This window comes from Phyllobates terribilis, unplaced genomic scaffold (genome assembly GCF_046119375.1).
Source record: "Phyllobates terribilis strain yellow unplaced genomic scaffold, ASM4611937v1 Scaffold_1__5_contigs__length_1240528914, whole genome shotgun sequence".
NCBI classification, from domain to species: Eukaryota; Metazoa; Chordata; class Amphibia; order Anura; family Dendrobatidae; genus Phyllobates; species Phyllobates terribilis.
Genome location: NW_027362761.1, coordinates 99641026 through 99664146, shown reverse-complemented (window position 1 = coordinate 99664146; position 23121 = coordinate 99641026). Strand labels below are relative to the sequence as shown.

At 43.2% G+C, this 23121-nt stretch overlaps 1 protein-coding gene across 1 annotated transcript in view; it reads right to left on the bottom strand.

The window, feature by feature from the left end:
* Positions 1 to 6143: 6143 nt before the first annotated feature.
* Positions 6144 to 23121, bottom strand: part of WDR64 (WD repeat domain 64) — an 87879-nt gene continuing 70901 nt past the window's right edge. The window contains exons 21-27 of the mRNA XM_073636895.1: positions 22137 to 22198; positions 20167 to 20276; positions 19246 to 19425; positions 15123 to 15198; positions 11105 to 11191; positions 7533 to 7634; positions 6144 to 6198 (exon numbers count right to left, since the gene is read on the bottom strand). Of these exons, the coding sequence (XP_073492996.1) occupies positions 6151 to 6198; positions 7533 to 7634; positions 11105 to 11191; positions 15123 to 15198; positions 19246 to 19425; positions 20167 to 20276; positions 22137 to 22198 (665 nt within the window). The 3' untranslated portion in view covers positions 6144 to 6150. The remainder of the gene's footprint in view (positions 6199 to 7532; positions 7635 to 11104; positions 11192 to 15122; positions 15199 to 19245; positions 19426 to 20166; positions 20277 to 22136; positions 22199 to 23121) is intronic.

Here is a 23121-nt window from a genome sequence, read left to right as displayed (position 1 = left end):
ACTCTCCCCAGTCCCTCAGGCTCGCTGCCTTGGGGTAACCCTGGACTCTGAAATCTCCTTCAAACCACATATCCAAGCCCTTTCCACTTCCTGCCGACTCCAACTCAAAAATATCTCCCGGATCCGCACATTCCTCAACCATAAATCTGCAAAAACACTAGTGTACGCTCTCATCATCTCCCGCCTTGACTACTGCAACCTCCTGCTCTGTGGCCTCCCTTCCAACACTCTTGCACCCCTCCAATCCATCCTAAACTCTGCTGCCCGACTAATCCACCTGTCCCCCCGATATTCCCCGGCCTCTCCTCTCTGTCAATCTCTTCACTGGCTCCCCATTGCCCAGAGACTCCAGTTCAAAACCCTAACCATGACATACAAAGCCATTCACAACCTGTCTCCTCCATATATCTCTGACCTAGTCTCCCGCTACATACCCGCACGCAACCTCCGATCCTTACAAGATCTCCTTCTCTACTCCCCTCTAATCTCCTCCTCCTACAATCGCATACTAGATTTCTCCCGTGCTTCCCCCCTACTCTGGAACTCTCTACCCCAACATATCAGACTCTCGTCGACCGTGGAAACCTTCATAAAGAGCCTGAAGACACACCTCTTCCGACAAGTCTACAACCTGCAGTAACCACCACTCCACCAATACCGCTGCACGACCAGCTCTACCCTCACCTACTGTATCCTCACCCATCCCTTGTAGACTGTGAGCCCTCACGGGCAGGGTCCTCGCCGTCACATTGTGTTCAAGATTATTGTAATTGTTCTTGTATGTATACCCCTTTTTCACATGTAAAGTGCCATGGAATAAATGGTGCTATAATAATAAATAATAATAATAATAATAATAATGCGAGGGTTCGGAAATGTACGGCATACTGGCCCACAGTGAGACTCCCTTGGCGGAGAAGGAGAAGTGAGGAGGCAGTAGAAGATTTTCGTCCGGGCTCATCCAAGACCTTCCGGAAGGCAGAGAGGAAAGCCTGAAGATCGGACACCAGGGGATCCCCTCTCTCCCACAGAGGGTTAAGCCATGCCAACACCTCTCCGGTTAGGTGAGACATGATGAACGCCACAGGAGTTCAAAGTGCAGTGTGCACTGATTTATGAAGCTCCGACATAGGACGGGGTCACCACCAAAACGTGGAGGCTTAGAGAGCCGGGGTCCAAAGCCGGGTGCCACAGTGCCACTGGGTTGAGGTGCCGCCAGAGCGGGTGCCGCTCGGTTAGAGACGGACACAGTCGGGGTGGACAGCGCGTCCATGTGGGAGTTGACTGTCCGCAGATAGGACAGGATAGTATCCTGTTGGGATCTCTGTGGAGAGACTCTGGGACCAAACTTGTGTGAGAGCAGGTGACTCCCACAGGTCAGATGACAGAAGCTGACCAGTACAGCGGATGAGTACGGCAGGAAGGCAAGCAGGTGATCTGGGTAGATAAGCAGGTAGGTACGGCTGATAGCCAGACAAGTGCTCCGAGTAGGCAAGCAGGCGGGTATGGCAGATAGCCAGACAGGTGCTCCGGGTAGGCAAGCTGGGGGGCACAGCAGGTAACTGGCAGGTGCTCCAGGTAGGCTGGCTGGCGGGCACATCTGGTAACTGGCAGATGCTCCAGGTAGGCTGGCTGGCGGGCACGACAGGTAACTGGCAGTTGCTGCAGGTAGGCAGGTTGGCGGGCACAGCGGGTTACTGGCAGGTGCTCCAGGTAGGTAGACTGGCGGGCACGACAGGTAACAGGCAGGTGCTCCAGGTAGGCAGGCTAGCGGGCACGGCAGGTTACTGACAGGTGCTCCGGGTAGCAGGCTGGCGGGCTGGACTGTTAGACAGACTGGCAGGCAGGACTGACAGGCAGTGGGACCTAAGGGCTGAGGAAAGTGTTAACACACAAAACAACAACCTTGCACAGGCACCTCCATTTTGGTGGTGCACGGGGCCCATTTATGAGGGACGGAGCACGCGCCCTAAGCACAGTGCCCACGAAGCTGCGCACGGTGCGTGCCACAGCAGCAGCCGGAGTGGAGCAGGAAGACGCCGGACCGGGACCGCGGCGGTGAGGGGAACGGCGTCTCTGCCCAGCAGGAGGCAGAGACGCCGATGCTACATGCACTATAACATAAACTATAATTTGCCTGACATGTAGTTCCACTTAATGCAGTAACCGAGAGTTACCCAGAGCAAGGATGTAATCAGATGCGTGCAAGAGACGGACCCTGCAGTGGTGCAGCGCAGAGATTCACAAACGTAACAAATCTCTAAGATTAAAATTCTGTTATGCTATCTATACACAAGCTCTCCCGCTCAGGGGAGTATCTAGCTAAGCTCACCCAGCCCTATTAGCAATGTCTCCAACTGAGAATTTGTTTGGTGCAAAACTCTCTCTAAAGTCTGTGTGCATGATCCCTGTGGTGGGGCCTGAGCTCAGGACTTACCAGCCATTAACTGATTACTGAAGAGGCTGCCTGATCGTCTGATGGGCCGTTTAGCTGTGAGACTGAGGAGTGGATCCTGGACTTGTCAACTGGAGTGTAGTTTTAGCCTGACAGGCTAGCAGAAGGCTATTCACGTCACAGCAGATGCCTTGGGCGGAATCCAACACTGCATCCAACCGTAGTCGTCCCCCCAAAGTAATTCTTCCTCTCTGGAAGGAGTCACAGGTAAAGTTACACCTTTCCTCAAAGTTCTGCTCATCTCCCAGCACACTGCACACACAAAGCTTAAGGAGGCAACACAATTCACCTGCTCTGTCTACTTCCTGCTTCCATTGACTAAAACACCATCAAGTCCACCATAGAGTCCCTTTCATAGGCAACAGAGGCCTCTTGTGGCCGGAGACCAATACTGCAACAATGTCCAAACATTCCCATCTCGCATGCCACCCCACTAGAGGTTGGCGACCTCAACATACCTTCCCAGATGAAATCATCCTGCACATAGCGTTGCAGGGGCATGCCTGCAGTAGCCCGAGTGGTCCTTCGCAGGACGGAGCTGTCAACTCCCCTGATGCATTAATGCTGGGGACAGCCACAGGTTGAACTGGGGCAGTCATTTCTTCCTGCATATTGTCTCTGGTGGAAACCATGGGTTGTGGAACAGTCTCTCTGGAGGGCATTATTACAACAGAAGGGGCCCCCGTTTGCAAGGGAGTGGGTACAGCCTACCCATCAGCATCCATTGGCAGGTCCACTTCCTCGGATCAGGTTTGGGTGTTGCCTTCGCCATAGTTGGTTCTCTAAACTGGCACCGTCGCAACATGGTGCGATGGAGATTTCTCATAGGCCCCCGGTTCTACCTCATACACAGAGATATTGGAACCTACTTTCCTTTTTATCACACATGGCACCGCCTCTCACTGATCATCTAACTTTTCAGACCATTTTTTTTACTCGGGCCAGCACTCTTTCCCCTGGGGCAAACACTTCCTTCTGCACCGGTCTCTAATCATGATGTGTCCCCTGACTCAACCGATCACCCACCACCCTGTGCACCGTTCTCAGGCGCCGCCAATGCTCCTGGGCCCAGGCGGTAGTGGACCGAGGAGGGTCAGCCATGGGATCAGGCATGTGTAGATCTTCAATCTCCCTGCCTGCCCTCCCGAACATCAGTATGTTGGGCGAGTACCCTTTCGTGCTGTGAACCTGATTGTTGTAGGCCCACATCAGTTCTGATAAGTACTCAGGCCAGCGCGCTTTTTGATCATTCTCCAGGGTCCGCAGTATTTGCAGGAGGGTGCGGTTGAAACATTTACATGCACCGTTGCCATGCAGATGATAGGGCATCATCCTAGACTGTTCAATACCATAAAGGCGATAAAGTTCCATCATTGAAGCGCCTTGGAAACACGCTCCCCAATAAGAATGAATCCACCATGGACACTCGAACACTTGAATGAAGTGATGACATACTGCCCCAGCGGCTGATTCTGCGGTCTGATCTCTGGTAGGTACCGCCACTGTGTACTTAGTGAAATGATCAGTCATCACCAAACAATATGAGTGTCTCAAAATGGATTACCCTATTTGTACATAGTCTAACATGAGTATCTCCAATGGAGCGGACGTACAGATGGTCTAAATGGGAGCTCGCTCTTCCAGACTCTTGCTCAGCCCACACGCACAACATTTTTGACACCCTTCGATTACCATCTTCTCTGGGCAATATACCATTCTCTGTCGCCACTTATAAGTCTTCTCGCTCCCGAAATGAGCCCCTCTCTCGTGGGTCTCTCGAGCGGCAACTGGATCCAATGTCATGGGAATCACCACCTGTTGGCGGTGCTGCAACTCTGAGGGTAGGTAAATCTGACTACATAAGAGACTTTGCACCACATTCAGCTTATCCCATTGACGCAGCAGTTTTTCACTCTCTGGGGACAATTCCTCCCTGTCCTCTGGCCGGGGCCATATATTATCCTTGACCCAACGTTTCACGCATCTTACATCTCTGTTCTCATTCTGGGCCCGCTCTCAATTCTTGCTGGTTGGTAGGTGATCAAATACTTATTTCATGCAAAAAAAATGCCATTTAATTATGTAAAAATCATACAATATGATTTTCTGTGTTTTTTTTTTAGATTCTGTCTCTCACAGTTGAAGTGAACCTACGATAAAAATTAGAGACCTCTCCATTCTTTGTAGGTGGGAAAAATTGCAAAATCGGCAGTGTATCAAATACTTACTTTCCTTTATTTTTAAATGAATCTGGCTCCATACAGAACATGCCTACCTACATAAGAGCTAAAAAGTCCATATTAAAAAGCAGCACAGTCAAAGTTACTTCACTCCCCACAGAAGCTAATCAGAGTGCCCACCATAATCAGTGCCATAAATTGTCCCAGAAAGTTAGAAGAGTGTCCCCATAATTATAGCTTGTAGAGTGTCCCCCATAATCAGTAATAGAAGAATGTGTACCCATAAACATCACTAGCTGAATGTATCCCCATATATAGAGAGAGCAGACTGTGTCCTTATAAACAGTACCAGAAGTGTGTGTCCCCATAAACAGTAATAGTAGAGCTTTTCCTAATAAATAATACTAGCAGGATTTGAATGTCTCCATAAATAGATGAATAGTAGTGTGTCCCCAAAAATAGTACTAGCAAAACATTTCCCCATAAACAGTACTAGCAGAACATTTTAAACAGTACTAGCAGGTTGTGAGTGTCCCCATAAATAGAGGAATCAGAGTGTGTCCCCATAAACAGCACTAGCAGAACATTTCCTCATAAACAGTACTAGCAGAACATTTCCCCATGAACAGTACTAGCAGAACATTTCCCCATAAACAGTACTAGCAGAACTTTTCCCCATGAACAGTACTAGCAGAACATTTCCCCATAAACAGTACTAGCAGAACATTTCCCCATAAACAGTACCAAGCCATCGAGAGAATCTTATTGGATACAATGTCACATCCCTACAAATCTGCAGTGTCAGATACCTCCTTTATCTTGAGTCACTATCAGACAATTGAGAAGAGTAGAAAATTATGATGAGCATCTTTCCTTAGTCATGGAACTGATTGCTGTACCACATACTAGTACTGCAATACACATTGGATTGTAATTTGTAAATATAGTAATGGTGCTCGGAATAAATGTCTGCCACTGCTGTAATACTGCTAGTCAACCACTAGATGGTGCTGTCGGCATTTACTGTGCATTAAAAACAGAAACATTTATAGTTTTTCCAAATATTAAAATTTGAGAGCCCTTTTGATATTTTTCTATCTACTGGCTAACGTGGTACAAAGATATATTTTTCTTGTATCATATATTTTTTACAACCCCAAAAATATCATAAGAATATATAAATGATATACCAGTGACTAAAACATATGTATTACCTGATCACTCATTTTTATCAAAGAGCTAATGACATTAGAAAACAAAACTTCAAAAGGCATATAAACCTTTGAATAAAACTATACTAAAACAAAAATAAATAACATAAAAAAAGAATAAGAGTCTGGTGTCAGATCTGCTCTAATCAGAATTAGGTGCAATAAATAGCTGTAGCCTGATGTGCTGTACTTATAGCTATGTTTATATGGTCTTCTGTGATGTTAAAAAAAAAACATAATCACAAATGTTGCTTTTGGAGAATGCATTTTAATTTTTGCCTTAAATTGGTGGAAACTGCGTTCTTCAGTTCTCCGTGGCATTGACACCTGCACATGAACGCGCAAATGTAACCTAAGAAAGGAAACATGATTACAAATATGGATTATGAATCAGACCCTATAAATGCTGAATGTTGAAAGACATTTTTATTTCTTGGTAGAGGACCTTGTCTTTTGACAAATTAAAAATAATTCTGGGAGCAGCTGAAATAAAATAAGAGGAGAAACTGTTCTCTTTTGATCTTGTGACGGGTCCTCTTTAAATTGTATTAGTGCAGCAGCCAGCCATGTAACATAAAAACACCATATCCTCACCTCCCGGACCAGCGCTATTCCAGCAATGTCAACGCATCACTTGTGTGACATTGTTATGGTCGCTGATAGGCTGCAGCATTCACACTTGCTTCGCCCAAAACAGTTTCATCAAGGGAAGTGTGAGCACTGCAGCCCATCAGCGCTGATAGGCTGCATCACTCATGTGACCTAACAAAGTCATGTGAGCGCCGACATCGCTGGAACATCACCACTCCAGGAGTATTGGCTGCTTTTATTTTACATGACATTTTATATGGCTTATAAGTCTCCTTGCGACGCCCCAGCACTCTCCACAAGGAGCAACTTTACCCCTTAGACTCCTGTCAGAGGCTTTTCACCCAGCCAAATCTCCTATTTTGCACTGATGAGGGGAAAAGATCCCAAAACAAGTGTCTGCAAATGGAGTCTCTGGTTTAGCTTCTTACCCTAACTCATGAGGCAAGGCCCTTTAAAGGGATGATATTGACTTTTAGGATTGCTACATCCAACAGGAGGCACTAGAGTTTCAGTCCTCTTCCTTCCTGTCTGAAGAGGCAATCTGCATATTTTACATGGGGCACCGTTGCATTTAAAAGGAGCTGTCCAAGTAGTAGAGAACCCCTTTAATATATCAAGATTCTCAAACCATACATTTGGTTGCAAGATAAAATCTTCAGGTATATTAATTAGTGATATAAGAAGTGGATTGGCACTTATTTACTTTCATTTTAATGCAGCAATGATCATGGGTGTCTTACCATCGATCGTTCATTCCCCCTCCTGTCATGCACTTGACATTATACTCAGCCCGACATCCCATTTACACAAGTGGATGTGGTGCTGCTGACAGATACTACTATTTTTATGCCAGCACTAAAGATGGCGTCACTGACAAACTAGCATTTTAGTATTTGTCGTTTCATCCCTGGACCTGTTGACACGTGGCAATGATTGGAAACAGACATTCATTCATTTGGGTGATCATCACCCCATGTAAAAGATCCTTCAGTAGTTTCCACAGATCTCTCTAGAATCCATATTTTGGAAATAACCTTGAGGCATCATAGGAGAAATGGCTGTTTAGAGGAAATAGAACTATAGTAGTATACATACTTTTGTGACCTTCGCTATTCCTTCGGTAATCCTTGGCTCTTCATCTGATTCATGGTTTTGCTCCTCATATGTAGGTAACATCGGAAACTTGACACTATGAAACTGCATACAACATATAATTAGGTGAAAATGTCCACCTCTGCTGGTTGTTACAAAAATATGTGCATTTATTGGTTTGTAAGTATCAGGACATCGTGCGGTATACTCTAGAATTATCTTTACAAGGGACTTTCTGAAGCAGACATCCAAGTCTAATCTAACTTGCTTCTTAAACAGCATTCTTTCTACCTGATAATTTGCTCTATTTAAAGGGGGGGAAAGTGTCCAGGTTTACTCTTGTGCTAGTCTCCATGTTCATTTTTTGTGTTTTTGTTGTTTTTTTTATCCGCCATACATTTACAGAGACATGAGACATTTTATTTAGTGGCATTTTTACGGTCTTTACTAAGGGGGCGTGGCTCACAGGATTATTTGGAGGCGTGGCTCACAGGATTATTTGGAGGCGTGGCTCACAGGATTCTTTAGAGGCATGTCTCATAGGATTCTTTGGAGGCGTGGCTCACAGGATCGTTTGGAGGCGTGGCTCCCAGGATCCTTTGGGGCCGTGTCTTTAGGCTGCTCTGTATTCTTACCCTAAAGACCATTAAAATTTAACACCAGATAAAAAGGTGCATATCTCTGTAATCGTATGGAAGATTTATAAAAAACAAAAAGCACAATACCCATGGAGAGCAGCAGGAATAAATAAAGGGAATCTGTCAATAGGTTTTTGCTACCTCATCTGAGAGCGGATGATGGAGGCAAAGAGAATCCAACGATGTATCACTTAGCTTACTGGATGCAGCCGTTCTCACACAATAAGAGCTTTTAGATTTAGCATGAATAAGGTTATGTTCTGAAGAAGAAGTTTGGATAACTTCAAAACTCGTTGACTTTGTAACTGTCCTATTAAACAGTACATCTTTAACTCCCTCGCCCCTCAAGCTTCTCCCTGTGAGTCCACCAGCAGAGCAAGAAAACCTCTCCAGATCTGGACAGCACTCCTTTGGTCTGATGACCCGTGGCCTGCAGCAGATGATATATGCTTATAAATTGTTGCAGTGTGAAACAGCACCAGATGAGCGTGCATTCATTTCTTCAGCTTTCTGAGAATTGGTTAAAACCCTATTTTGTGCTCTTTGCTCCCCAGTATTTCTTCTCATAAATTTAGCATGAAGCAGAAGTCAGAGAGCTGACCCTGCCCACACCAGGCTCTGTATGTACAGAGCCCATAGACAGTGAGCTGCCTATCACAGGAGGGGGCGTGTGGGACCAGGGCTCACTGACCAGCTAGTCACAGCAATGATAAGCTCCTGGTGCTAAAACAATCATTGTAAGTAAACAAAACCTCAGAGCTTGATGAGAGAGGCATCCCTGAAATCTGTGTTTTAATCCCTATCTCATTCTGTTTTCAGATTACATAGCAAAGACCTACTGACAGATTCCCTTTAAGAGGAAAAAATGGGCACTTTTTACATGGTGAAAGCTCCTCTTTAACTTATTGCTGGTCAATCAGACTTATGCACCCATAGCACTCCATTCTTCTTTTCTTTTTAGCCTATTTGAATTTGATCACTTCTTATGTTAGCACCTGTAAACTTGTGATCGACGCTTCCACACTTATATTTATATGACCTGTTATGATTTTTTGACATTATTGCAATTGTACCTTCTATACCAACTACATGTGCCTTCCAATTCCTATGTTACTTTAGCTTACTGTATTTTATACCTGGAATAACTATATAATGCTCTGACAATGCAGTGTGTGATCTATTACACATTTTTCAATAAATTGAGTTAAAAAAAAAAAAATAGAAAAATACTCTCTGGTTCCTATCTGTATATTAAACGCCTGTAGCATATTATTTCCTGATTTGAATCAATCTTAATTCTAACACCATATACATTTAGGGGATTTTTATGGCAATGTATAAATTAAATGCCATTTAAGCATAGGAACATGCAAGGAATGCTCACACAATGAATATGAAAAGGGGTTGTCCCATAAACAACATTTATCCACCTCCCCACAGGATACTCAATGTATAATTGCTAGAGATCCCACCACTGGGACCGCCCCTCCCCCCACCAATCCTGAGAATCGGGTCCAAATTTCCCCTGTGCAAATGAAGAGAAAGTGAGTATGTGTGACCACTGCTCCATTCACTGTCTTGCACACTGTAAAAGAGTTTTACTACTTCTCCATCAATGCAGGGGACTTTGGGCCTCCCATTCTCAGAATCGGTGGGAACTTCAGCAGCCAGAACGACTTAATAAATTAAAATGTAGTTAATTTACTACATTTGCTAGAACCCAGATTTCTTGCATTTCAGTTATTTCAAATCAAGCAAAGTGGCATTCTAGTGTTATCGGGCCCTCACCTACAGTACCTTGGCAATTCAGCTCTCCACCTGGTCCTCCACTCACATGCCTTCTACCTCCAGCTTTGGTCTTCTCTTCCGTCTTCATTCTTTGGCGCCTCCAGCACTAACTAGGGGTGACACATGTATTGAAATCATGTGAGGCCTGGTCAGGCATTGAGATGCCAGAAAGTGAAGAAGACTGTGAAGGTGGAAAAGAAGACTGGACCTGGAGGGAGAAAGTGAGCCAGTGGAGGACCTAGTGGGAATCTGCGGCACCATTACAGCTCCTCGCCACCTCCATTTATTAGGCTTTGAGTCCGAGAGACCTCAGAGCAAAATAAATGGCATTTATCAGTACTTTATTTGATTTGAATCTGGCAAATCATATTTTGCCAAATTTGGGCTTCTCTAGGAGTGGGTTTATAGGGGTTTTCCCAAGAACAAGAGTTCAGTTTAATCAACAGATCTTGTAATAATAATAAATTCCACAATTGGATGTGTTTAAATAAAATGTTCCTGTGCTGAGATAATCTTATACATGTGCCCCTGCTGTGTGCTGTGTAATGGCTTTGTCTCACCGTACAGGAATATAGTCTGATCATACCGCAGCTCCTGGACAGGGGAGGAAGCAAAAGAGTATACAGACATTACAGCAGGGGATCACCTGTGTCTGACTGTACAGGAACATGGTCTGATCATACCACAGCTCCTGGGCAGAGAGGAAGTAAAAGGGTATACAGACAGGACAGCAGAGGATCACCTGTGTCTGACTGTACAGGAACATGGTCTGATCATACCACAGCTCCTGGGCAAGGGAGGAAGCAAAAGAGTATACAGACAGGACAGCATGGAATCACAGCTGATTCTTTGAAGTAAAACATTGCTTAAAACCAGGCAGGGAAATGTTTTACCTCACAAAGAATCAGCTGTGATCCCCTGCTGTAATGTCTGTATACTCTCTTTTGTTTCCTTCCCTGCCCAATAGATGTGGTATGATCAGACCGTGTTCCTACATGGTCAGACAAAGCCAAGTTATTATTATTCCAAGATCTAGTGATTAAAATGAACTTACGTTCGTGGGAAAACCCCTTTAATGCTTGTATATTAGAGCTTTTCATTTTTACCAAACTAAACTACATAAGACATATCATTTCTTCTTTAGCTTGCCTTGTAGATGGGAATTGTTTTGAATAATGCATTAGATTTCTTTTCTCTAGATGTATGCATTTCCTTCTCCAATGGTCTTCGTTTAAACTGTTTATGAAAGAAATAAAAGTTTACTTTTAGTTCATCTTACATTCTATAGAACACAATACTATAGAAACATCTTCAGTCTATTGATTCCTATGGCCTATGTGCAGCGCTGGATAACAATTGATATTTAGCTATAGCATTTGAAAGCACACGGGCCAATGCAGTCACCCCCGCCACACACACATACAGTACAGACCAAAAGTTTGGACACACCTTCTCATTTAAGGATTTTTCTGTATTTTCATGACTATGAAAATTGTACATTCACACTGAAGGCTTCAAAACTATGAATTAACACATGTGGAATTATAAACTTAACAATAAAGTGTGAAACAAATTAAAATATGTCTTATATTCTAGGTTCTTCAAAGTAGCCACCTTTTGCTTTGATGACTGCTTTGCACACTCTTGGCATTCTCTTGATGAGCTTCAAGAGGTAGTCACCGGAAATGGTCTTCCAACAATCTTGAAGGAGTTCCCAGAGATGCTTAGCACTTGTTGGCCCTTTTGCCTTCACTCTGCGGTCCAGCTCACCCCAAACCATCTCGATTGGGTTCAGGTCTGGTGACTGTGGAGGCCAGGTCATCTGGCGTAGCACCCCATCACTCTCCTTCTTGGTAAAATAGCCCTTACACAGCCTGGAGGTGTGTTTGGGGTCATTGTCCTGTTGAAAAATAAATGATGGTCCAACTAAACGCAAACCGGATGGAATAGCATGCCGCTGCAAGATGCTGTGGTAGCCATGCTGGTTCAGTATGCCTTCAATTTTGAATAAATCCCCAACAGTGTCACCAGCAGAGCCCCCCCCACCATCACACCTCCTCCATGCTTCACGGTGGGAGCCAGGCATGTAGAGTCCATCCGTTCACCTTTTCTGCGTCGCACAAAGACACTGTGGTTGGAACCAAAGATCTCAAATTTGGACTCATCAGACCAAAGCACAGATTTACACTGGTCTAATGTCCATTCCTTGTGTTCTTTAGCCCAAACAAGTCTCTTCTGCTTGTTGCCTGTCCTTAGCAGTGGTTTCCTAGCAGCTATTTTACCATGAAGGCCTGCTGCACAAAGTCTCCTCTTAACAGTTGTTTTAGAGATGTGTCTGCTGCTAGAACTCTGTGTGGCATTGACCTGGTCTCTAATCTGAGCTGCTATTAACCTGCGATTTCTGAGGCTGGTGACTCGGATAAACTTATCCTCAGAAGCAGAGGTGACTCTTGGTCTTCCTTTCCTGGGGCGGTCCTCATGTGAGACAGTTTCTTTGTAGCACTTGATGGTTTTTGCAACTGCACTTGGGGACACTTTCAAAGTTTTCCCAATTTTTCGGACTGACTGACCTTCATTTCTTTAAGTAATGATGGCCACTCGTTTTTCTTTACTTAGCTGCTTTTTACTTGCCATAATACAAATTCTAACAGTCTATTCAGTAGAACTATCAGCTGTGTATCCACCAGACTTCTGCACAACACAACTGATGGTCCCAGCCCCATTTATAAGGCAAGAAATCCCACTTATTAAACCTGACAGGGCACATCTGTGAAGTGGAAACCATTTCCAGTGACTACCTCTTGAAGCTCATGAAGAGAATGCCAAGAGTGTGCAAAGCAGTCATCAAAGCAAAAGGTGGCTACTTTGAAGAACCTAGATTATAAGACATATTTTCAGTTGTTTCACACTTTTTTGTTAAGTATATAATTCCACATGTGTTAATTCATAGTTTTGATGCCTTCAGTGTGAATGTACAATTTTCATAGTCATGAAAATACAGAAAAATCTTTAAATGAGAAGGTGTGTCCAAACTTTTGGTCTGTACTGTATATAGACACACACACTTCCCTCGTGGAGGTCTCTATTATAAGTATGAAACTGAAGAAAATCAAGATGTAATGCAAGACCATTAGTAGCAATAATACTGCTATATAAGATTAAATAAATTAAATAATACCACCCTGCTATGACCTTATTATACTGTACCACAACATAATGATGGAATAATGCCACCAGACTGATCATTACCAAAACACCTCTGTACCATGACTAATATCACCATCAAATCTGCAATATAAGAAACAAATAATAATGCCCCTCTGTGCCCCGTAATAATAATACTGCTTGTGCCTTTTTTTTTAATAATGACCCCCAGTGTCCCTCCTTTTATTAATTACACCCGTCTTTTTTTGATAATGACCCTCCAGTGTGACTGTGTTCCTCCCAGCCTTTTGATAATCATCCTGTGTGACTCTACTCCTCTTGATCATGGCTCCCCTAGTGTGCCTTCTTTTGATAATAATTCTCCTTGTGCCTCCCCTCCTTTGGATAAGCACCCCCATGTACCTCCCCACCTTTTAATAATGATCCCCCAGTGTGCTGCCCCTCCTTTTAATAATGACCCATCCAGTGTGTCTCTTTTTGATAATGAACCCCTATGAGCCTCCCTGCCTTTTGTTAATTACCCCCCATCATGCTTCTCCTTCTTTTGATAACAACTTTCCAAGTGTGTCTTCTTGTGATGATGACCTCTAGTATAAATAATAAAGTCCCTCTGTGATTGCTTACAGAATAAAAATCGACTCCTACTCACCTCACCTGTTCTCACACCAAGTAGTCACACGCTCCTCCACTGCAGTCTATGGGCCGGCACAGGTGGTCGATGTCATGCCATCATGCCACCTGACGTTCTCTATGTGTGGCACCAGCCTCTTTCAAGCTGCAGGTTGGAATTTTTCTTCGGCCTGCTTCACTAAGCTAAGGAGCAGTGAGTCGATGGCTCTCTGCTCCGCTACAGTTTATAACAGATTCGGCATACTGAGGATACCAATACTGATAAAAGTGTTACAGGCCAGACTGGCTTATCTGGCATTTGCGGGCCAGACCGTCCCATCTAGTAGTTTTGCTGCGCTTTTTTTTAATATTCTTTCAAAGGTAAAAAATAGGCAGCGATTTACATTACCAGCAAAGTGAATGTGATTTCTGAAATCTCATACAGCGTGTCAATTCTTTCATCATTTTTTCACCCATTTAAATGAATTGCGGAAAAAAACGCAAGTAAAAATGCATCAAAAACACACGTAAAATTCTTCAATAATGTGCGTATATACGGCTACGTTCCACCGATGATTTATAGAAATCTCATGCACGCTGTGCTTTTTATTTACGCTGCGTAAACTGACCTGCGGTACGTTTTTCAAATCTGCAGTGTGTCAATTTCTCTCAGTTTTATGTGCAGATTTTCCCAATAGACTTACATTAGATGTAGAAAATCCGCAGGAAGTAAACGTACAAGCGTTTTTAGTGCGTTTAAGCTGCGAAAACTCAGAGTGAAAAGTTGAGAGAAATCAAAATACCAGAAGTTTCAAGAACAAAGCAGCTTTATTTAAAGAATGACAACCAAACAGAGCCAAAAACTGCAGTGTGAAAAACGCAATAAAAACACATGTAAAAAAAAACACACAAAAACACAATGAAAAAGCACAAGTAACCTAATTTAAACAGCAGGTGCAGAAATTCTGCAACATCAAAAACTCACCAAAAGCTTGTCATGGGAATGGAGCCTTGTGGCTTATTGGTGAGTTTTTGACGCTGTGTATTTTTGAAAAAACGCAAATAACCTATTTTATTTAATAGTTGCAGAAATGGAGCAGAAAATCTGCAACATCAAAAACTCCCCAAAAAGCTTATCCTAGGAACATATCTTAACTGTCCAAAAAATATGTTATGCACCAAATTTTCTATCAGTTTTTGACAGCTTTGATGTGCCTCATTCAACATTTATAAAAAGTGAGATTAAAGGATGGACAGCATCTTGACCAAACAGGAAATTATAATAAAAATTTATACTAAAGGATTCGAAAAGATATATAGTACGTTCATCAACTAATTTAAGTCAATCTTTCAACATAGTCAATATACCCCATATTTTAGATTGAACACCTACCTTGGGATGAGAAAGAGCTTCAAAATATTTCAAGTCTTTGTTCATTACTGGATCAAATTTTCTTGTTGACTTGAATCTAAAAAAATGTTTTAAACAAATTGTAATATCTTAGAGAATACTATTACGAGACTGCCAAGCTACAAAATAATGAAATCATTTTTTATTTCCTTTAGAACTAAACCTATAAGCTAATTTAGGCCAGGGTTAGATGGTCATATTGAAAAATGAACAGTTACTTGGCTCATCTGAATGCCCCCTTACTCAGATAGAGGGGCTCCAGATTCCACCAGATTTGGGTCCCATGGTTGAATGCTCAACCTGCCATTACATCATTGACTGCTTGAGTATTGTACAGGGTGGGCCATTTATATGGATACACTTAAATAAAATGGGAATGGTTGGTGATATCAACTTCCTGTTTGTGGCACATTAGTATATGGGAGGGGAAAAACTTTTCCAAATGGGTGGTGACCATGGCGGCCCTTTTGAAGTCGGCCATTTTGGATCCAACTTTATTTTTTTCAATGGGAAGAGGGTCATGTGACACATCAAACTTGTTTAGAATTTCATAAGAAAAACAATGATGTGTTTGGTTTTAACATAACTTTATTCTTTCATGAGTTTTTTACAAGTTTATGACCACTTATAAAATGTGTTCAAAGTGCTGCCTATTGTGTTGGATTGTCAATGCAACCCTCTTCTCCCACTCTTGACACACTGATAGCAACACCGCAGAAGAAATGCTAGCACAGGCTTCCAGTATCCGTTGTTTCAGATGCTGCACATCTCGTACCTTCACAGCATAGACAATTGCCTTCAGATGACCCCAAAGATAAAAGTCTAGGGGGTCAGATCAGGAGACCTTGGTGGCCATTCAACTGGCCCACGAAGACCAATCCACTTTCCAGGAAACTGCTCATGTAGGAATGCTCGGACCTGACACCCATAATGTGGTGGTGCACCATCTTGTTGGAAAAACTCAGGGAACGTGCCATCTTCAGTGCATAAAGAGGGCAACACATCATCATGTAGCAATTTTAGATATCCAGTGGCATTGAGGTTTCCATTGATGAAGAATGGACCAACTATCTTTGTACCCCATATACCACACCATACCATCAATTTTTGTGTTCCAACAGTCTTGGAGGGATCTACTGTATCTACCGTGGGTTAGTGTCAGACCAATAGCGGTGGTTTTGTTTGTTAACTTCACCATTCACAAAAAGTTTGCCTCATCACTGAACATAGTGTTCTGTGTAAACTGAGGGTCCTGTTCCAATTTTTGTTTTGCCCATTCTGCAAATTCAGTGCGCCGATCTGGGTCATCCTCGTTGAGATGCTGCAGCAGCTGGATTTTGTAAGGGTGCCATTTGTGAGTAGCTAATATCCGCCGAAGGGATGTTCGACTGATGCCACTCTCCAGTGACATGCGGCGAGTGCTACGCTGTGGGCTCTTGCTGAATGAAGCTAGGACAGCCACTGATGTTTCTTCATTAGTGACAGTTTTCTTGCGTCCACATTTTGGCAAATCCAACACTGAACCTGTTTCACGAAATTTGGCAAGCAGTTTGCTAACTGTGGCATGGGAGATGGGTGGACTCGTAGGGTGTTTTGCATTGAAATCTGCTGCAATGACCCGGGTACTGCGTTCACCAGACATCAACACAATTTTTATCCGCTCCTCACGTGTTAACCTCTATGACATGTCAATGGCTGTAAGCAAAGAGAAACTTGTAAATAACTAATGAAAGAATAAAGTTAAGTTAAAACCAAGAACACCATTGGTTTTCTTATGAAATTCTCAATAATTTTGATGTGTCACATGACTCTCTTCCCATTGAAAAAAATAAAGTTGGATCCAAAATGGCTGACTTCAAAATGGCCACCATGGTCACCACCCATCTGGGAAAGTTTTCCCCCTCCCATACACTAATGTGCCACAAACAGGAAGTTGATATCACCAACCATTCCCATTTTATGTAGGTGTATCCATATAAATGGCCCACCTTGTGTAACATACCTGGCGGCGGGCTTGAATAGTGCACCATCTCCCACTATGCAAGATCGCAAACTTGATCTTCAGTCCAGTCTGCTAGCCTGGCTTCTTTTCATGCTGTCTGTTTGTCTCTGTTCTGACTGCTTAGGGCGGCGGCCCAGTCACTTCCTGTTTTTTGTAGCTGCCGTGGGCACACCCCTAATGCGTTCCCAGCCTATTGCTGTCTGTCACTTGATATTTAAACCAGCTCCACCTTGGAGCTGATGCCTGAGCAACTCTTACCCTCAGAGAGCTCCTAGCCTCTGATCTGCCAGGTCCCGTTCTGTTTTCCTGCTTGTCCGCCTTCCTGGAGGCTGTATTTCCAGGCCTGTCTGAACACGCTCCTAGCCTGTTCGTCCCGCCCTCTGGGGCCGCATACCCAGACCTGTTATTTGTGTCTTCTAGCCTGTTTGTCTGCCTTTCTGGGGACCTTATACCCAGACTCGCTCCTGTGTCTTGCTGCAGTGTCAGTTCCTGGCTGAACACTCAGTTCCTGTCTAAACACTCTCCTAGCCTGTTACCTGTTCTGCTCTATGTCCGTATCTTCCCTTTTTCTGCCGAGTCTGAACCTGCACCTAACTCCTACTCGTTGTTGCTGTACTTCCGTTTGTGAGTTTAGAGTCCACTCGATACTTCATTGCAAGTACCTTGTGTGTATCTGGTTCTGCCTTTCCCTTCCAGTCTGTTCCGTGTGAACAGAGCCCTGTTCCCTCCGCTCTGTCTTGCTCACCGCTCCGGCGGCTCCTGCCCGCTCTGTCTTACCGCTCCGGCGGTTCCTGCCCGCTCTGCTTTGCTCACCGCTCCGGCGGCTCCTGCCTGCTCTGTCTTGATCACCGCTCCGGCGGCTCCTGCCTGCTCTGTCTTGCTCACCGCTCCGGCGGCTCCTGCACGCTCTGTCTTGCTCACCGCTCCGGCGGCTCCTGCCTGCTCTGCCTTGCTCACCGCTCCGGCGGTCTTCCCTCTGCTCTGCCTTTGCTCACCGCACTCGCGGTTTCGTCCTGCTCTGCCTTGCTCACCGCTCCAGCGGTTTCGCCCTGCTCTGCTTGCTCACCGCTCCGGCGGTGTCTCTCTGCTCTGTCTTGCCCACCGCTCCGGCGGTTCCTCTCTGCTCTGCTTGTCTATTGCATCTGCGGTTCTGTTCCTGAGTCCCAGTCTGTACTCGACCCTATCCAGCCTGCACTCCAACCCGCTAGTGACTCCCTGTCAGTGTGCCAGCCTAACCTGCCAGTTCCTGTATTCCCCGGTGTGGGTCAACAGCCGTGTCCGGGGTCTGACCTGGAGTAGCACCTGGTCCGTCTGCTCGGTTCCTCCCTGGTGCACGGCGTCGTAACCGTCGTGCAACCTGGGTCGGGTCAGGTTGATACCTAGTTACGCCCCTCCAGGCACTCTCCGGTTCATGGCACAGTGGGCTCACTAATCACGCACACGCCAGTCAGTCCGGGCGTGTGCATAACACCTTGTAGTTTAAGGGGTATGGGCATGGAGCACATGTAGTATCAGGTCACATCTGACTACTATTAGTTACTTATAGTCTATTGTTATGACATGCAATATGTTCTCAATCAATTTTGTTTGAATCTATTTTGACTACTATGAATACTGATCCTGACACATACATAATTGTATGCTTTTTTATTGCTAATGGTAAACCCAGAAAATAGATACCGTACTTAAAAAAAAAAAGAATGCTGGGAGTTTGATTTATTGGGTATGGCTAGTATTCTTGAAAAATAGAAATAGCCATCAAGTTCAACCAAAAAAAGAGGAGAGGATAAAATCATGGGAAATACATAGATTTTAGAACTTAGTACTGCTGAACTAAAGAGAGCAAAAAAAAAAATCTGCCTTAAAAGCAAAAATAAATTCTCCTGGCCATAAGATGCAATAATATTAAATTAACGGTTCATAGAGTTATATGCATGTTTAAACATATACAACCATAGCCCTGAAAATCTATGATCTGGGGTCAGGTATACCAAACTCCTGATCAATGTTAATTACATTAAAAGTATCATTTGTACCAAATGATCATATGGTTAATTATAAATGCAAGAAAGATTTTTTCCATATTACTTGTAAACAATATACCTATCACTGTCAAAGACAAGTGGATATTCATAGTTCATCTTCATATTTATTTCTGATTTACTCTGAACAGGCATCTCAAGTATATCGAATGGTAGAATAAATTCCTTGTGATCAGTTAACAAATAAGCTCTTCTCTGCCCAAAGTAACCAATGTAATGTCCATTTGAAGCATGCCAGAGTCTGCAGATAAAACATTTACAGGTTTTGTAAGTTATAGGACCACAATATAATTGTTAAAGGGGTTATCCGGTCTTATGATGAAAGTCTGCAGTCACTTTATGTGACTACAGAATTCTGTAGGCTGCATGCTGTTAGGATTCTCTGGTGTTGACAGAGAGAGCAAGAGTTCACATAACCGCAAGTATGCTATTTGCATAAATGGAGTCACGTGCCAACTAGACGTGCTCGGCCTTGCTCAATGCAAGTGATTAGCAAAGCTGAGCACGTCTAGTCGGAATGTGGCCAGAAGTATGTAAATTGGACAGGATGGTAGCTCAGTGGTTAGCAATGCAGCCCTGGGGTCCTGGGTTCATATTCCACGAAGGACAACATCTAGAAGGGGTTTGTATGTTGTCTCCATGTTTGTGTGGGTTTCCTCTGGGTACTCTGGTTTCCTCCCACACTCTAAAGACATACTGATAGTAAATTTAGATTAGGAGCCCCAATAGGGACTGTGAAGATAATGTCTGTAAAGCGCTGCAGAACATATTGGCACTATAAAAGTAAGCATAATAATAATAAATCGCATTCTTGTGGTGAAGCTACCACCAGCTCTTGCGGCCGCCACTTCTGACAGCACGCAATGCGCATGCAGTAAGTATTCAGAAGTCTGCAGTCACACGGACTGACTGCAGACTTTTATCAATAGTTCAGACAACCCATTTAAAGAAAATCATTCAGCTATAAATGAAACTCAGCTACCTAATAGATCCATCAACAGATGCAGATATCACAATACTTGTGCTGTCCTCATAATATAAGCTGGTTATTTTCAGAGTATGGGCCTTCCAACAAAGCTGCTGCTTTAATGTCTGCAGGAAAAGATATTATTTAGGTAGAAATCATATACATAAACTGTCCGGCTTTAACTGTGCAATTCTTATACATAAATAGTAAAATGAAAAAAAGCAGCTTGAATGGCTCATCCATTCAGATAGTAGCAATTTGATTATGAGGTGCATTGAGCCAAGCATCCCATTTGGATAAAAAAAAAAAAAGAATATTCTCTTTTTTCTGATTGACAGTAATCACTTGCAACAAAGAACGATTATGAATCACTTCACAATGCAGCTGATTTTCTATTATTTTTAAATTAATAAAAATATTACCAAAGAGTAAAAGAAAAAAGCAGTGGGGGCTTAGCTGTTTGAAGTGGGAGAAGTTTCATTTCGAAGGAGCTCTATTTTCACACATCATTGACGGTAATCGTTATACAGTGCCATCTATGCAATGTGCACAGATGGCTTTTTGTCCCACACTTTTGGAACTGTATGGCTCCAGTAATTAAGATAAATTCAAAGCCCTCATGTACTTATTGTATCCAAGATGCAATCTGACTTAAGACTGTATAGTGGTGCCTCTAAAAGCAGTGGGGGTGCTACAATTTCTGTGAATTGTGGTCAACAAGTACAATTGGATGTTGATGAAGCAAAAGCAACCCTGGTCCAGCAGTGAGTACACCAAATCCCATACAGTGTCCCAACTCACTCCCTGCAGTCTTATTCTATACCGCTTGTAAGCGGATAGTCATGGGGGTCCATCTGAAGGTGAACAATGTGCAAATTATCTTTATAATGCAATAACTAATGCAAACTGTCTCAAAGCCTTTCCACATTATAGACATGTGCAAAATTGGAGTGATGAATAAAATATCAGCACTCCAATATTGCAGAATTTCTAGCTTATTCAGTATCCCCTATATAAAACACAAGGCCCTAAAACATCATAATCTCCACTACATCCACAGCAGTGCATTTAGCATAAGATTACATGTAGTTTTGAGCATTAAACTGGTGGCAGTGGGGTACCACACAGCCACAATGAAGCTTGTGAGTCTGGGGGGCTGGTGCCAGTACCCGCCTCCCACCCAGTATCGCACTTTCAACTGTTTCGGCATCCTGGATACCAATATACAGTAGTTGAAAGCAATGATGGAGGAGGGAGCGTCAGGTGATGCTCCCTCCTCCATCATTCTCCCTCTGCATCTTCTGAAGTCTAAGCGCAGCGGGAATGATGACGTCACTACAATGGGCCTGCTGTATCGAGACACGCTGAGGAGACCAGAGCAGCGGGGACCAGAGAGGTGAATATTTTATTTATTTTTTTTAGATCAAGGAGTACTTGTGGGACCATTATATTATATGAAAGGCTATGTGTAGCTCATTATATTATATGGTAGGCAATGTGGGGCCATTATGCTATATGCAGGGCTATGTGTAGCTCATTATATTATATGGTAGGCAATGTGGGGCCATTATGCTATATGAAGGGCTATGTGTGGCTCATTATATTATATGGTAGGCAATGTGGGGCCATTATATTATATGGAAGGCTATGTGGGGATCATTATACAGTTTTCAGTGCTATGTGGGGGGCATTATACTGTTTGCAGTGCTATGTAAGGCCATTATACTGTTTGCAGGGTTATGTGGGGGGAATTAAACTGTTTGCAGGGCTATGTGGGGGCCATTATACTGTTTGCAGGGCTATGTGGGGGCCGTTATACTGTTTGCTGGGCTATGTGTGGGCAGTTATTTTGTTTGTAGGGCTATGTGGGGGCCGGTACACTGTTTGGTGGCCACTTCCTTATATGACTTACTTGTACATTCATTTGCGGGTAGACCTTCCCAATCAGGATGAGCGTAAATTACAATACGAGATTGCTGTCTTACCTCAGATCGGTGTTGATGGTAACCTTCACAGTTGAGGAACCTCCATATTATAATATAGCCCTCTATTTATAAATGGTATATGCGCCAGAGTGCATGCAATCAGAAACATAATATAAGTTACATTCAAAAACATTTTAAACATTGTATCTATGCTTATTGAAGGGGCCAATAATTCCAGATTTATGTTATAGTGAATTGCTTATCTAACAAATCTATACATTTTTCCACTATCATAACTGCACTAATAATGCATATAGGTAATGCTGCAATCAAAATTATTCAATCCCCATTGAAAATTAGTTTTATTAGCAAAATTTACAAGCTTACTGTGATTTTCAATAAATCAATTAAACAAGAACAATTTGCCCCAATCAACACAAAATGCCACTTTTAATAACTACTGCAGTCTGAGAATTATTTCAACCCCTGTCATGACAAGTGTCTTACTACTTATGACCTGCTACAAACATAATACATAGCTAAACACCAGCTTCTGGCAGTATTCCTGAAGAATCTTAGCCTTTTCCTCTTCACAATATCCCTAGCATTCAGTTCTTTAATAGTCTTAGGTGTCAAAAGAGTGGTTTAAAAAGTTAAAAGAAGAGATTATTACATTGCACAAACAAGGAAAAGGATACATAAAGAGATAAAGTTCACAAATTCAATGTTAAAGGAAAACTGGCTACACCACGTGATGTGGCAAAAAGAGGAAGCTATCAATGGCTGCCACCAGATTCCTTAGGAGGCACGTGGTCAAAAACTCTTAAGTGACTGCAAAAGATTTGTAGCAAAAATTGGTGGCAGCCGAGATTGACATTTTCTTAAGCACGGTTACCAACTTGGTAAAGACCATAATAATTTTCACCAAATAAAAAGGCCCATATATCTGGAACAATATGGTGGATTTAAAATAAAAAATTGGAATACTCAGGAGAGCAGCAGAAATAAAATAAGAGCAAAAATTGGCCATTTTTTACTTTCTTAT